Raw genomic sequence first — 17,864 nt, forward strand, 5'->3', positions numbered from 1 at the left:
CGCGGCACAAAATCTTCTCTCCACGCAAAATGTCTGCACCGAGCGCGTGTGCCCCGCTAATCATGCCGATGTTTATTCAGGAAAGTTCAGTTCAGTGCCTGATTAATAAACAACAAGGTCGATGCTGGTGCTCACGTTCTAAAAGCTCGCATCATGGCGTTCAGATACGCTGCATGTGATTGGGTAGCAGATAAAGAGGAATTGATAGTAATACCGTAGAGCCAACAGGTTGGCCTGAACGAAGGGTATAGAACAGCAGTCAGCAGAGCAAAACTGACTGAACCTAATATATTAACTGTTTAACTTGAGGCAGAGATCGAGATGCATGCATGATTCGGTCAAAGATTTTCGTTTATTTAGCAACCATAACTCGTACTACCAAATCCAGAGGAGCTGCTTGGCGTCGCGCTCTGACGCTCTGTAAAGCGATCATTGGATCGAGCTAGAACGTAAAGAATTGACCAAATAATTCCAATTGCAGGCGAAACCGCGGCTGGGCTCGTGGATTAGGCAGCTTCAATAAGGAATTCAGTAAACTAAGCAAGTGTGCGGTACCAGCAGCTACGAGTTGGGAATTACTTTTTTCGATAAAAGACGTTTTATTACTTATAAAAGCAAAGTTGGGGATTACTTGAACCGCGGGTTGCGGCGCGTGTTCGCTTAAAAAAATGTTGGTTGCAAAAGCGACTAATCGAGATGTGATCCTGGCCGAGTTGTCTATCTGCCAACTTGGTGGATTTTGATTTGATGCGCGTGACGGTGTGAGCTCATACAGCGTACGGCCATGATCCATGGAGGATTGGAGGTCCGTACGTACGCACACTTGCATGATTGTTGTATTCCGTGATGCATAATGATTTGCCATTTCTTTGTAGTAAGTGAGCACCCATAGGCCATAGGATTGGGCTTTACTGATTAGCCATCATTCTACTAGCACCACTTACTAGTTTTATTTTCCTCATCGGGACAGAAAACTATACCTGCCGTAAGCTCCCGTGGGTTAATGGGCACATGGTCGGCCTTCCTAATCACTAATCGGAGCTGGTATCACACATACATACACTCACCAATCACCTCTATAAACATACATACGCCCGTCTGACCTTTTTGAACATTTTCGAAAGACAAAGTTCAAGAAACTAATCTCGGGGCCTTGAGAGATTGGCGAAGTCACCACATACGCCTCGATGGGAACATCACCTTCCACAGTTCCACTGAAAATATTTCGTATTTTTCCAGACATTTTGGAGAGACTAAGTTTCAGAAGTTGATTAATTGTTGGACCCTTTTTAGGTTGTCATGTCATTTTAGTGAGTCTTCTTTGCGACGGTGTGCTCTTGGGTCATCGGTTCTAGTTGGTTTCGAGGCTGCATTTTTTCGCTGTTGTTCTCTTGTAGGTGTGCTCTTGGTGTGGGCTTGGCCATTTGTTGTAGGTTTTCGCTCGGTTTTCTCTTAAAAACTGAGCACTCTCTTCTTAATTAATAGATGAGGAAAAGCTTTTGCCTCCGTTTCAAAAAAAATTGTGAGACCTTCAGTAGCATAGCTTACCAGGAACGAGCCTGGGCGATTTGGCGATCACTTTGTGAGGGTCAGAGACTTGCTCAAGATGGGTATGAACCGGAGAATAGAATTGGTGATCAGTTGACCACGAAGCCCTCCGGTTGTCGCACACGAGACCCACACACTAGGATTTCGGATTTCATCATTTCTGCAACAAGGATGTGGAATATACAATACAACAACATATGTTGCCTATGGATGTTGAAGCCATCAAGCAGAACCCTATTAGCCACACAGACCCTAACGTGATTTATGGGTATGGCATCACGAGACGACCGGGGGGTTTTCAATTTGATCGACTTATCGAATGATCATCGCTACAAAGAGTCGTAGAAAGAGCAATTTTGAATCAGAGGATGCTACCTCGAATGCCGAAGGTGAAAAGACGTGGAAGAAGTTGTGGGAAAGTGAAGGTGCCATCCAAGCTTCGGATATTTGCATGGAGAGGCGAGGTTAGGGTTCACCGTCACATCACTACCTCTCCCATTTGCACGGTATGCAATGCAGATCTCGACACTTGGTGACACTTTCTCCCGGTGGCGGAGCCAGGTGGGTGTAAGGGTGGGGTGGGCTTCATCCTAAAATTTTGTCCAGCCCGTTATCAGCTTTTTATAGCATAGGCCCAGTATCCGTATTGTAAAGAAGAAGTGCTAAAGGGCCCAGCCCAACTTAGGCCAGCCCCACCCTAGCAAATTGGGCTGGGTCCGCTACTTCTCTCTCCTCGACTACAGCACCAACCAGGAAGTATTGGAACCCCTACATTTTTTTTTTTTTGAGAAACATTGGAACCCCTACATGTGTTGAGGCTCTATGTTTAGCAAGCGATCTTCACAAGGCATACATCCACGTCTCATATGATTGTGCTAATATAATCAAGGAAATCCAGGCTAAGCTCTCATTTAGAGCCCATTGCATGGTGATGAAGGAAATATCAGCAAGAAGAGAAGAATTCCAGCAGGTGGTCTTTAGGCATGAACGGCGAGAGGCTAATGGCTAGCTAGAGTGGCAACATCCTTAGAGTTGGGTAGATATGTGTGGTTTAATAATCCCCAGACAATATGGGAATTCCTGTAAACTCTCTGTTAGTTGAGTAATAAATCTCGCCGTGTTCCACTCAAGAAAAGAAGGAACGAGTCTGGGCAAAAACTGTGCAGCCCGCTCAAACGAAGACAGGAAGAGAAACAGCACAAGTGCACAAGCATCGATCTTCTGGCACGAACAACAGGACAGCAATTATGGCATTTGTGAAAGAAGTCTCAAAGAAACAGACGTAGGAAGTCTGAATGACACATTTCAGTTTTAACATAAGACTGAAAACTTCGACAGGAAAAAAAAAACAGATCTTCAGCAGCAAAAGAAATTTCAGGCCAATGAACTACACATCTGGGGCATAGCGGGTATATTGAATTAACGATTGCTCTTGGATCAAACGAAAAACCAAGAAAAGTTGTTGTAGTGTACACATTGGCATAGCTCACTCGTCACGCAGATCTAGTTGACGGTAGGACTAATGTATATTTGATTTTTACCATATAACCGTATGACAATTGCCAAACAATATACTCCTGTGTACCAGCCTATCAACCTATCATGTACCAGAATCACATATCCCTGTGAGTTCCAACAATGTCACGTCCAATGTTAAGACGATTGAGTGGGGAATGGAGGTCAGCAGTCCAACAATCAAGATGATGCAGCTGTAAACGGCTCACTAGCTTCCAGAAGATTGTCAAGCAAACCGGTGAACACAACAGAATCGGTCTCATTGGGCTTGAATTTGAGGAGTGCAGAAGGTACTAGGTCTTCGTCTTGCAGGGTGCGTGCACGCTCTCCTACATTTGGAGAATGAGGTAGGACTCGTGACCTAGGAAAGCCTGGACAGATAAGATCAAATTCCAAACTTGGCTGCTTCAAGGCTGACGCGACGAACTACATCAAGGAAAGCAGCAGATTAACTCAGGTGCTATAACAACGGCGATTGAAATGAATATGTAATGCTACAAGAATACCACTATGAACACAAACAATGTTGAGTAGCACAAGTTACAGCATAAGATTAAGCATGAGAACAACTTCATGACTTGTAAAAGCATAAATGCAAATCTAGAATAACCATAAGTATTTGACATTTACAGGATGTAAGCAACCCAGTTGATACTGTTTAAGGTACTATAATGAGGTCATCCATTTAGCATTCGGTAACTTCATTATGGCTCATAACCTTTATCAGCCGTGAAGCTCTAGCAGAGCCTGATCGAGAGACCAAAGTTGTCCTCAAATCGAAATTCAGCACTACAGTACCAACAACCAAGAGGATGTGCATCAAGATTGGCGAAGAACTCAAGAGCGGACGCAATGAAACATGTCACTCTTAGCATATGTATGCCAACACTTCTACCAACATTCCAACAAACACGCATACATGGTAGGTGCACAAACACAAAAACTACCGTTGCCACATGGTCACTCACATCACATGACCATGTAAGCTAGATAATGCGTACTAGTACTAATAGGTTTCCCATGGTGTCCACAAATTCTGCACAGCTTTATATCAGCACTCACAACACATACTATGTGGGACAGCAGATGCACTTAGCTTTGTCAGATCTTATCATAGGAAGGATGAAACCAATCTCGGAATCTAGAGACTGGACATGAATAGATACTGTCACTGGGTTCACAGGATGACACCATTTAATTCATATTCCACTAGACTATTCAAAAGTAGAGCTAATTTGACAACCATAACACCATTACTGCTATATTTCTTTCATTCCTTGTGCTGTCCTACACTGTAATATCATGAGACAAACTAATACATATCCACTAGCCTCTATTGAAGTGAAGCTGATTTGACAGCCACAAAACTGTTAATCTGGTATTTCCTTGTGCGCTATCCTACACTGTAATAGCATGAGACAAAACTAATTCATAACCACTAGCCTCAAATCAAGTGAAGCTGATTTGACAACCATAGCACTGTTAATCCAGTATTTCTTTGTACACTATCCTTGTTAGGAATGCCACTGGGAGCAGCCCACTTGGCCACTTCACATACCTAAACTTTTACTTTAGAACGGGTCAGCCTAGCCCTGACCACATACATCCCACCTTGGTATTAAGAAATATACTGTGATCCAAGATGACACCAAATCAGTTAAATCACTGAAGATATTTGCCTACTTTAAGGCTTCTCACCCTGTTGTCAATTAAATGATGTTATAAACTTCTTATTGTTACCACAGCTTTGGCCATTAATGTGTCAACTTCTACTATATCCAGAGAAACAGCGAATCAGAAATCAAAGGTGACTGGTAAATCCCTCACAAAGTCAACGAGGTTAATTACACCTGTACTGATCGTGCAAATTGACAAATTCAATACCACAAAAAAATATCTCGTTCTGGTTTGAGATGTACAGATATGATACCTCATATAGTGAACCAGTAGCCTCAGATGGGAGGAATGCACCCTGGAGAATTACTCCATCAGGAAACTGAATTCGGATGACTGCTTGTTTGTACTTCTGTCGAGCAGCCAGTGCCTGCTTCTCCTTATATGACTTTGGAATTAGCAACCGAGATTGTTCTAGCCTTTCCCTCCTCATCCTTGCTTCTTTCGATACCTCCTCACTACTAAGTTTGTAGAAAGAATCTGGTGCATCAGTTTCTGCAACAGAACTTCCAGGGACATTGAAGAATACCCGAATCTGTGAATTTGTCATGCAAGTTCAATAAGTAACACTTCGAACGGGCCTTAAACAAAAGCAACAGCAAACTGCAACATGGAGAATCAATTGTAGAACAGAATATTTAAAAAAAATCAGTACAGTCTTACATGAATAAGTTTCAGTCTGACAAGAAATGACGTTACATTAACTGCTAAACTCAACATGATGGGAAAAGACAACTAAATAAAATGATGACATAGCATTATACCAATGAATAAGGTAAAGCCAGAGATCAAAGTCAAAGGTCACAGTGACAGTTTAAGGATCTGACACTTCTGCTAGTTTTTTCATATGCATGATGAATGATATGTCCCTGACACTTATATATGCAACTTATTCCAAGATATTTTGGAAGTACGGGATGGGATCCTACCACATACTACCTCCGTTTCAAGGAATAAGGCGTCCTCGTTTTACGAGCTTTTTGTTTGACCAAGAATTACTTCAAATATATAAAAATTGTTTGTATGAAATTAGCATCATTAGAAAGTATTTTTCAATACGAATCCAACGGTGTTAATTACATATAATATAATTAAGATTTTGTTGCTCAATTTTTATGGTCAAAGTTCGTCTTGGAATGCGCGTGCGCCTTATTCCTTGAAACGGAGGTAGTATAATTTAGCTTCTTCAGTCGGAAGTTGCAATAATATTGTTACCTGAACACATACGTCCATCCCCACAAGTCACATCATATAAAAACAAAATCCAAATATCTGCATCTAATATTCAATTAGGGATCAACCATTTCTGAATTAGAACTAACTGCTGCATAAATTTTGAATAATTGACGTTTTTTCAAGGGACAACTATACAAAAATGTAATTTCTAATGCAGTGATTCTGTTTATAAGATAGAGAGGACAGTATAAATATATCACTCCACATACTTTCTGAAAACAATGAAAATTGACAGACTGTACACGTTTAGAACAGAAGAATCAATTTCATTGCACTTAAGAACTCAAAATCATAGATACAGAGGATGGGACATTACTCAACCATGAATGTTTTTATAATGTTAGTATACAAGTGAAAACCAAAAGGGATGGATCACACTTTCAGTACTTACTCACATTTCTCTGATCTCCAACATATAATGTTAATATACAACTGCACAAGTCTTCCAGGATTCAGCAATATCTCACAGAAATGGTACCACATTGCTAAATATTAGACATACCTATATGTAAATACATGGCTGGAGAACTAGTGATGATTTCAATTTATATCTATGCTAGCTTGCCATTTTACTGATCCATTGGTTTAAAACAAATCCAATCCTCAGATATTACTTACTAATATCTTCAAACAAGCTACATGTAGCATGAGTATACCCACAAGGCCATAATATTGCAATTTGTACAAATCAAACAACCATTGCAGTTCAATCCATTGATGGAAATCTGACCATTGAGAAATCTAGTGATGATTTCAGTTTATATCTATGCTAGCTTGCCATTTTAATGATCTATTGGTAGTATAAACTTACTAGTATCTTCAAACAAAATAGATTTAGCATGAGTATGCCCACAAGGCCACAGTATTGTAATCTGGACAAATCAAATAACCATTGCAGTTCAATCCACTGACGGAAAACTGACGTTGAGATTAGAAAATCAATAGGCTACTATTGAATTAGACTCATGCTCACCTGCCGATCCACAATCTTCTGCACCTCCTTCTGCTCATCAACTCCACTGCGGGCGCTCTCCTTGGACGCGGCCTCGACGGGAGTCTGCACGGGCGCGGAAGGATGGGACCGCTCAAGCAGGAGCACGGCCCGCCTGATCCCGGCAAGCCTGGCGTCGCTGGGCGGCTCGTCCATGACCGCGAAGAGCTCCCCGCCCTGGTCCCCGACCGCGAACCCGGCCGCCTCGAGGAGGTGGAGCCCGCCCTCCCGGTCGGCCACGGCGTCCTTGATCCTGGGGTTGGCGAGCCGGACCCGCCTGAACTTGTCGTTCCCGGGCTCCCTGAGCAGGTTCGCGAGCAGCCTCTTGGCGACCTCCACGGCGGCCGCGGGCGGGGGCGGGTCGGCCGCGAGGTACGCGGCGGCGCGCGCGCGCGCGCCCCCCGCCGCCGCGAGGCAGCCGTCGAGGTGCTCGGAGACGGCGTGCTCGGAGCCGAAGGCGTCGCCGCAGTTCGGGCACGCGACGGTGGCGTTGTTGGTGTTTGCATCTGGGCGGCGGGCGGAGGAGGAGGAGGGGACGAGCGGGGTTGAATCGGAGGGGCCGGGTGGGCGCGGCGGCTGCTGCTGATTGGGGGGTGGTTTGGGGTTAGGGTTAGGGTTGGAGGGGCGTGAGGAGGAGGAGGAGGCGGGGGTGGAGCCGAGGACGTGGGAGGGGCCCTTGAAGGACGGGGCGGAGGAGGAGGTGACCTTCTTCATGAGATCCTTCATCTTGTCCTTCATCATGGCGGCGGCGGCCGGCGGCGAGGTGTAGGCGGCGGAGGAGGGGGGTGGGGGATTGGCGCGTGGACGGGGAGTAGACTTGGTTGTCTCCGCGGTGTTGGAGGGGACGAAGCAAGCGACGAGGAAGGCAGGTATAGAGAAGAAAAGAAAATAAATGGAGGAAATGGTGCTTCGCTGCGAAGGCATCTTTCGCCGGATGGGCTGGCAAAAGCGCATGGTAGAAAGGCTCTGTTAGAGATGATCCAGACCGCATGGCCCAGCACTGACTAAGAACGGGCCGGGCTTTATCAAGTTGAATCTGAATGGGTTTTTTTTTCATAAAAGTGATTTATTTAAAAAAAAACTCAATAGCTAGCATGAAGATAACATTCCAATGAAGTTCACAACCGGCCTCTACATAGAGAGGATGTACACAACACCTCTTTCAAGCTGGATAGTGTGGTCCCCTAAAGGAGAAACTGGACTATAGTCACCAAACAATTCCTATGTTTCCCCATGCCCCCTAAGATCTAGTTGAGAGTGATGTGCAAACTACTACTCGAGGCGTGAGTCTCCGGGACGCAATGTACGTCATCGTCAACTTCCTCCGGCCATGTCCTTCCCAAGTCCGGCCAGACCCTGCCATTCGCTCGCATCGCTCGCCGATTCTTCTAGGCGCATGAGTAGTGGTACGTTGGTCTGGGCAACTTTTTTCGGTCGTGCTTTGGTGGTGTTTGGTGTTGGCTGTGACGCGGTTTTGAGGCTCGGTGCCCCGCCTCTTCGCCATTTCTTGGTTAGGTTGGGTTAGGCACGCTTGTCGTTGTTGATGTTGGAGTGTGTTGTAAGCCAAAAGGCTGAGTATGGTGTTGTAGCCATTCTTTGGTGTTCTTGTCAGCTTAATACAAATACGGGCACATCCGTTGCGGGTTCTTAAAAAAAATGATGCGAGCTTTCCTTGCAAGCTTGCCAAACAACTCCCGGCTGACAGTCCCATGCAAGCAGAGAAGTTAGCAGGGAGATGAAACAGTTAAGGGAGAGTTTAGAAGTTGTATCACTGTATCAGGGGAACCGTCAACTACCACAAAAGACCTGTCTTAATTTATATGTCTCGGGTTCTTCAAAATAACAAATACATTCTAGATCCTGGAAAAATATCTAAAGCAACCGAACATGAAGCATGTGGACTTTTCAAAAACAATATAGGGAGTGATAACTCAAAGTTTTCAGGTCGGAATTGTTAGAGGCAAGCAACTAATTTGAATCCAGATATATCATATAACCAAGTGATTTACTCAATCATAATTTCCATTAGTTAAAGTAAATAACACAGTTTCCTGAGTAATGTAAACTACTAGGATATCATACATGTATGAGTTATGGAGAACTTGGCTTTTCAGTACAAAACCGTAAAATATTTTTCAGAAACCTTATGTTAGCACCTATGTGTGGCTCTCTTGCTATCAGGGCCGGCCCTAGTGGGTGGGCAGAGTGTGCGGCCGCCCAGGGCCCTAAAAAACTGGGGGCTCAATCCTAAATACATGTGTACCTGTACATACTTATCTAACTATTTTCAGCTGAAAGAAAAGGCCCATGGGCAGACCAGAAAACCTTGCCGTGAACGTGCCAGACTAGAAGACGTAAGGAATTGATCCATCGTCCATCGATCTGGGAGACGATTAATTACCTATACTTCCGTACTTCCTTCGTATTCCACGCAGGACGCAACCTTGATTGATCGGCGGCTGGGACGTATCCCTGAGTACAGTTCACGGCCTTTTCTTCACGACTCCACCTCGTCGCTTCATCGTCAGCCGAGAGGGATCGATCTCCTGCAGACTGCAGTCCTGCTGCTTGTTCTCTTCCTTTCTACGATGCCATCTTCATGTGAGGCTGTGACGGTGCGACCAATCAGCGATTTTCCTCGCACAACACAGTTCGGCTGCTCGCACCGTTCAGAGATTCAAATTCAATCGCCGTCCGCCGTCCGCCGGTAACAGTTCGCGACTACTCATGTAACACTCTATTCTTTAAGTGATAGTCAACTTCAAGAGGGTTGCCAAAGATTTGCAGAAACTTTCTCTCTTGAAGGTGGTTCATGTTGCAAGAAAAATTTAAGGTATTATGTATAAATTATTACATATGCTATTGTGTTTGGGTGCATTTAAATCTTATTGAGAACATGTTTTTACGTATATATTCATTATTTACTATCGTGGTGTCTATATTAAGGCCCGAAATTTTAGTCTCGCCCAGGTCCCAAAAATCTTAGGACCGGCGTTGCTTGCTATTAAGTAGTTTCAAGCCGAACTGCCTTGGAAAGGCAGCATTATATATAGAAATGGCACAAATCAAAAGCATCAATCACCTACTAGCGGCATATATACAAAGCAAATGAAGAATGTTTACTCTACAGACATCTATATAAAGAAAAGTGATCAGGCTATTTAAGGCATCCAAACATTGCTTAGACAAATAGATGACAAAATTATTCAGAGTTTCACAGTATAACTGCAGACACATGCAAATCTTACACAAGTATATGGAGAGCAGGTCATGCATGATAAGTATAATTTGTCCAGCACCTCCAAAGCATCTTATAAACAAGAGAAGACTGTCATCACATAGTTATTATCGCACATTCAGTTACCAACTGTGAAGGCAAACACAAGCAATTGGATAATGAAATGCTGAAAGTCTAGAAGATCACACACTCACAATGTACAAATGTTCAGACGCACGGCTTAATCTAGAACACGCATGACCGCAATGCTTAGAAATAGCGAGAACAGGTATAGAATTCTCTATTTTGGGACCAATACATTATTATCTTTTCTTACAAACACGCGACAGGCACACAGGTGGGCATGGCAGGCAATTCAAGGCTCAACGCATTTCTCGATTTTTTTTCAACCATTGTTACACGTACTGGATAACTTGTCACACCTGATAATATTCATCCACACTTGAAAGAATCTTATAAGCAAGTACTAACAGAGAAGACACAGTTACTCCCATGATTCAACTACCAACTGAATGAAGAGGCAAGGTAACCAGAGAAACAAAACAAAACATTTGGATATCACAGATTCAACTAGTACCAATTGTCACAAAGAATAATGCTGGCAACACTAGTAGAAAACCTCTCATCCATCTAAGCCATTGGTACCGGTTCCCTTACGAACCGGTACCAATGGGGCCATTTGTACCGGTTTGAGGGCTCAGGTGGGCGAGGAGCTTTGGTACCGGTTTGGGAGGGTCTTTCGTACCGGTTCGTGTTAGGAACCGGTACGAAAGGTCTTCGGCCAAAATTCAGACGCGTGGTGGGGCCCGGGCTGGACCTTTGGTACCGGTTCGTAACACGAACCGGTACCAAAGGGTACCCAGCCATATCAAAATCGCCCAGATCGTCCCGAGCCCCCTGCTGGCTCTCATTTTTCTCTTCTTCCTCACACTCTAAATTTTTCTCCACCTCTCACACTTCAATAATCTTTATTTTTCTCCACCATTTTAACAAGATTAACGACCTCCATCTATCCAAGGGTTAGCAATATCATCCTTTCTTCCGGCGTTCCTAATTTAGCTCATTTCTTTGGTAGTTTAACTCGTACTATTTTTCTAGTGCTAGCAAGGTGTTTGATGAAATGCCTAAGTTAGGGATTTTACTTTTTTTATAATCAATTTGAGCTGAAATTATGGTATATTTTGTAGGTTTTAATTAGTATCATCCCCGTCCTCACCGCCGTCGATCGCTAGCGTCGTCCCCTAGCCGGCACCGTACAACCTCGGTGAGCCTCTTCTTTTTTATAAAAAAACTTAGTTTTATGTGATGAACTTGAATATTAATTAAGTTGGTCACTCATATATCCATGATGTTGTGTACTTAATGATTTTTGATATACATATAAAATGCGATGAGTCGACAATGGATGTACGGTGACCGGTGCCATCCCGAGTTCATTCCGGCATGCATTATTTTCTCAACGTGGCCGAGGCAAACAGCAAATCGAATGGTTTCATGTATTGTCCATGTAGTTCTGTAAGAATATGAAGGATTACTCTACCTCGAAGACCCTTCACGTCCACCTGCTGGAGAATGGTTTCATGCCCAGCTATAATTGTTGGACCAAGCACGGAGAAAGAGGGGTTATATTGGAAGACAACGAAGAAGAAGAGGATAGTGACAACTATCCCAGCTTATTCACTGAAGACGGTGGTAGTAGAATGGGGGAAGACGAAGCTGAAGAAGAGCTCATTTTCGATGAGCCGATTTTTGATGACCCGGATGACGATTTGGGTCGGGCCATTCTTGATGCGAAGATGAACTGCGGAAATGAAAAGGAGAGGTTGAAGTTGGAGAAAATGTTAGAGGATCACAACAAACTGTTGTACCCAAATTGCGAAAATGGTCGAGAAAAGCTGGGTACCACGCTGGAATTGCTGCAGTGGAAGGCGAGAGAATGGTACTTACGACAAGGGATTTGAAAAGTTGCTGAAAATAATAAAGAAGATGCTTCCAGGGGAGAACGTGTTGCCCTCTAGCACGTACGAAGCAAAGAAGGTTGTCTCGCCCTCTAGGATTAGAGGTGCGAAGATACATGCATGCATCAATGACCGCATCCTCTACCGCGGGAGTACGAGAATTTGAATGCATGCCCGGTATGTAGTGCATTGAGGTATAAGATCAGGCGAGATGACCCCGGCGATGTTGAGGGTGAGTCCACCCCCAGGAAGAGGGTTCCTGCGAAGGTGATGTGGTATGCTCCTATAATACCACGGTTGAAACGTTTGTTCCAGAACAAAGAGCATGCCAAGTTGTTGCGATGGCACAAAGAGGACCGTAAGAAAGATGTGATCTTTGAGACACCCCGGCGACGGGTCGCAGTGGAGAAAAATCGACGAGAGAGTTCAAGTCATTTTCAGATGACGCAAGGAACTTAAGATTTGGTCTAAGTACAGATGGCTTTAATCCTTTCGGGGAGCAGAGCTCCAGTCATAGCACCTGGCCAGTGACTCTATGTATCTATAACCTTCCTCCTTGGTTGTGCATGAAGCGGAAGTTCATTATGATGCCAGTGCTCATCCAGGGCCCGAAGCAACCCGGCAACGACATTGATGTGTACCTGAGGCCATTGGTTGAAGAACTTTTAGAGTTGTGGCGTGACGAAGGTGTACCTGTGTGGGATGAGCACGAACAAAAGGAATTTAACCTACGAGCGTTGTTATTTGTAACCATCAATGATTGGCCTGCTCTTGGTAACATTTCAGGGCAGTCAAACAAGGGATACAATGCATGCACACAATGTTTAGGTGAGACTGATAGTAATTATTTGGGAAACAAGAATGTGTACCTGGGGCATCGTCGATTTCTTCCAAAACAACATCACGTAAGAAAGAGAGGAAAGCATTTCGGAGGTGAGGCAGATAACCGAACGAAGCCTACCCGCCCTAATGGGGAAGTTATATATGATATGGTCAAGGATTTAAAAGTGATCTTTGGAAAGGGTCCCGGCGGACAACTGTTCCGCATGATGTTGACGGACACGTACCCATGTGGAAGAAGAAGTCGATATTTTGGGAGCTACCCTACTGGAAATTGTTAGAGGTTCACTCTGCAATCGACGTGATGCACGTGACGAAAAATCTTTGCGTGAACCTGCTAAACTTCTTGGGCGTGTATGGGAAGACAAAAGATACACCGGATGCACGGCAGGACCAGCAAAGTATCCACGAAGGAAACAACACGAATCCAGAGAAGTATCAAGGTCCCGCCACTATGCTCTTACCAAAGAGGAGAAGGAGATCTTTTTTGAAGTCCCGAGTAGCATCAAGGTCCCGTCTCGGCTACTCGTCGAATATAAAGGGAATAATAAACATGTCGGAGAAAAAGTTTCAAAACCTAAAGTCTCATGACTGCCACGTGATTATGACACAATTACTTCCGGTTGCATTGAGGGGGCTTCTGCTGGAAAATGTTCGAGTACCCATTGTGAAGCTATGTGCGTTCCTCAATGCAATTTCTCGTAAGGTGATCAATCCACTTACTCTACAAAATTTACTGAAGGATGTGGTCCAATGTCTAGTCAGCTTCGAGTTGGTGTTCCCACCATCCTTCTTCAATATTATGACACATCTCCTAGTTCACACAGTCGAAGAGATTGGCGTTCTCGGTCTGTATTTCTACACAACATGTTCCCCTTTGAGAGATTCATGGGAGTCTTAAAGAAGTACGTTCATAACCGTGCTAGGCGAGAAGGAAGCATCTCCAAGGGCTATGGAACAGAGGAGGTCATTGAGTTTTGTGTTGACTTTATTCCTGACCTTAAGCCGATCGGTGTTCTGAATCGCGCTATGAGGGGAAGACTGCGTGGAAAAGGCACGCTAGGAAAGAAATCAGCAACGTGTATGGACGGACATTCTTTCACTCAAGCACACTACACAGTTCTACTTAATTCCATCTTGGTGGCTCCGTACAAAGAGGAACACAAGGAGATCTTACGCTCTAAATACCGGAGCAACGTGAAGATTGGATTGATGGAGAACACATGAAGACTTTCGGCGGTTGGTTGCAAACACGTCTCATGAATGTCACCGATGACGAGCAGCTGTACTTGTTGGCCAAGCAACCATCTTCTACTATATCGACTTTTCAAGGGTACGAGATTAATGGGAACACATTTTACACTTTCGCCCAAGACAAAAAGAGCACCAACCAAAACAGTGGTGTCCGCTTTGATGCAGAAGATGGCAATGGGAACAAGGTCACATATTATGGGTACATAGAGGAGATATGGGAACTTGACTATGGACCTAATTTCAAGGTCCCTTTGTTCCGGTGTAAATGGTTCAACCTGAAAGACGGGGTACAGGTAGACCCGCGATGCGGAATGACTACGGTGGATTTCAAGAATCTTGGGTACGACACCGAACCATTCGTCCTAGCCGTGAAGTGGCTCAGGTTTTTTATGTGAAGGATATGTCTAGCAAACCGAAAAAAAGAAAAGAAAGGCAAGAGGACACATCATACGATGAGCCAAAGCGGCACATAGTTCTTTCGGGAAAAAGAAACATCGTGGGAGTAGAGGACAAGACAGACATGTCGAAGATTATAATAAGTTTGACGATATTCCACCCTTCAAGGTAAAAATTGACCCAAGCATCATCTTAAACAATGAAGATTGTCCATGGTTGCGTCGCGATAAGAAGAAAGGGAAACGAGCGAAGAAAACTCAGAAGACTAGCTAGCTACATATAGGGATCATAACTTGTGTATCTCAATATGGAAATCACTTTTGTGTAATGATGTTACTGTATGTAAGATATTAACAATGGAGATGGTTGGCTTGTTTTACTAGTTAAGTCACGGGCTTGCAGGGAAATTTTTCCGAGGCGGAACTTCCGAATATGCCATATATAGGGCATGTGCACCAAGGGCATATTCGAGAAGTTCCGCCACGGGAGATTTCCCAACCCTTTCCGCAACATTGTTAGAGGAGATGGAGTCTTCCACGGGCTTGCAGAAAAAAATTACGAAGCGGAACATCCGAAGATGCCATATGGCGTGTGCACCAAGGGCATCTTCGACAAGTTCCGCCACGGAGATTTCCCAACCCTTTCCCCAACATTTGTTAGAGGAGATGGAGTCTTCCACGGGCTTGCAGGGAAATTTTCCGAGGCGGAACTTAGAAGATGCCATAGGGCGTGTGCACCAAGGGCATCTTCGACAAGTTCCGCCACGGGAGATTTCCCAACCCTTTCCCCAACATTTGTTAGAGGAGATGGAGTCTTCCACGGGCTTGCAGGGAAATTTTTCCGAGGCGGAACTTCCGAAGATGCCATAGGGCGTGTGCACCAAGGGCATCTTCGACAAGTTCCGCCACGGGAGATTTCCCAACCCTTTCCTCCATCCATGGTGATGAAACTCTCCATCCATGTTGGCTTGTTGAGCTGCTTCCCATGGTGTATCGATGCTCCTTTTATAGGCAGAGCGTCCTTATCCTGCCGACAGCTTTAGTACCGGTTGTAGACACGAACCGGTACTAAAGGTTACCCACGCGTCCTTATCCTGCCGACAGCTTTAGTACCGGTTGCACCCACCAACCGGTACTAAAGGTTACCCACGCGTCCTTATCCCACCGACAGGGCGTCGTGCGCTACATACTTTATCTCATCGAGCAGGGCGTCCTTATCCTGCCGACAGCTTTAGTACCGGTTGCACCCACCAACCGGTACTAAAGGTTACCCACGCGTCCTTATCCCACCGACAGGCAGTCGTGCGCTACATACGTTATCTCATCGAGCAGGGCGTCCTTATCCTGCCGACAGCTTTAGTACCGGTTGCACCCACCAACCGGTACTAAAGGTTACCCACGCGTCCTTATCCCACAGACGGTGGCATCGTGCGCTACATACTTTATCTCATCGAGCGGGCGTCCTTATCCTGCCGACAGCTTTAGCACCGGTTGCACCCACCAACCGGTACTAAAGGTTACCCACGCGTCCTTATCCCACCGACAGGGCGTCGTGCGCTACATACTTTATCTCATCGAGCAGGGCGTCCTTATCCTGCCGACAGCTTTAGTACCGGTTGCACCCACCAACCGGTACTAAAGGTTTGCCTCTGTCTTCCCGCCTATTTTCTTCCCACGCTTTTCACCGGTTCCCGCCTTTGTCTTCCCGCCATTTTTCCACTATATATATGTAGGCTTGGCCACCATTTACATATCACATCTAGACTCATATCTGCAAACCTCATCATTCTCTCCCATGGCTTCCATCGCATCTCTAACCCCCCGGGAGGCGGAGGCGCTTTGCGCCTCGAACTACCCCTGCCCGCCGGGCTACCGCGTCCCGACCGGCTGGTTGCTAAGCGTCGGAGGCGTACCGGTCCCTCCAGTCCCTCTAGGTGTGGCGCGCGAGATGGCCATCACGAACCACTACTACTTCGAGCTCACGCGAGCAGCGGAGGAATCCCCGATGGCATCCCGACTACAGCCCGACTTGGGAAAGCTTCTTCATCAATCGGCGTGAGAGGGCGCTTTCGAGCATGAGGAGGGCGGTCCGCCTCCTTCGAACTTCAACGAGGCCGGCCGTCGGCTGTGGTGGCGCGGCCGGACTCTCCAGGGCGTCATGGCCTACCGTGGCCCCCGCCTGCGCTACCCTCAGTCCCAGCCCACGCGTGCTCACCCGCCGACCGGAGAGTACCGCGACCCCGATGCCAGCGACGATGATGACGGCGACTACGACGACTACAGTGGTGACTACTACAGGGCTAGGAACGAGTATGATCCGAATGACTCCAACAGTAGAATTTGGCCATGTATCTTTAATTTTCAGTTAAGCTATGTATTTTAATTCGAGTTCAATCGTAATAAAATTTTATTCCCGCCCTTTCTTTCCCGCCTTTTTCCGTCGTACGTGGCGGGAAAGTTTCCCGCGCGGACGGCGTCGTGGCAAGAGTAAAGAATAGAAATAGATAATATATAGAAAAGAATTAGAAAATATATAGAAAAGAAATATAAAAAAGGATATAGAAAACAAATAGAAAAGAAAACAAACGGAAATAGAAAAAGAAATAGAAAAGAAATAGAGAAGAAAAGAAACAGAAAATAAAAAGAAAAGAAAAGAAACACAAAAGAAAAGAAAAAAAACATAAAAGAAAAGAAAGAAGAAACAGAAAACAAAATAAATATAAAAGAAATATAAAAGAAAAGAAACACAAAAGAAAGGGGAACGAAAATGAAAAGAAAAGAAATAGAAAATGAAAAGAAATAGAAAATGAAAAGAAAAGAAATAGAAAATGAAAAGAAATAGAAAATGAGAAGAAAAGAAAAGAAACACAAAATAAAAGGAAAAAGAAACAGAAAAGAAAGAAGAAAACAGTAAAAGAAAAAAGAAACAGCAAAAGAAAAGAAAACAGTAAAAGAAAAAAGAAAACAAAAAAAAAACCCTTTAGTACCGGTTGGTACCACCAACCGCACGAAAAGGTCTTTAAATACCGGTTGGTGGTACCAACCGGTACTAAAGGCCCATCCCTGTTTTAGACTTAGCCGCGCGCGCTGAAATCCCCAAATCCCTTCTCCCTTAGCCGCGCGACGCACAAACCAGAGAGCCGCCGACGCACCCACACGCCGCCGACGCCGCCGACGCAACCACGCCGCCGCCGACGCAGCCGCCGCCGCCGACG

The 17,864-nt window shown here is 45.0% G+C and overlaps 1 protein-coding gene across 1 annotated transcript; it reads right to left on the minus strand.

The window, feature by feature from the left end:
- Positions 1-2,962: 2,962 nt before the first annotated feature.
- LOC127301303 (plant UBX domain-containing protein 2) lies at positions 2,963-7,805 on the minus strand. Its single transcript, XM_051331517.2, has 3 exons — positions 6,947-7,805; positions 4,994-5,272; positions 2,963-3,489 (listed from the first exon to the last, which is right to left on the minus strand). The coding sequence occupies exons 1-3, from the start codon at positions 7,703-7,705 to the stop codon at positions 3,244-3,246; spliced, it is 1,284 nt and encodes a 427-aa protein (XP_051187477.1). The 5' UTR covers positions 7,706-7,805; the 3' UTR covers positions 2,963-3,243.
- Positions 7,806-17,864: the final 10,059 nt, after the last annotated feature.

The sequence above is a fragment of the Lolium perenne genome, chromosome 5 (assembly GCF_019359855.2).
Source record: "Lolium perenne isolate Kyuss_39 chromosome 5, Kyuss_2.0, whole genome shotgun sequence".
NCBI classification, from domain to species: Eukaryota; Viridiplantae; Streptophyta; class Magnoliopsida; order Poales; family Poaceae; genus Lolium; species Lolium perenne.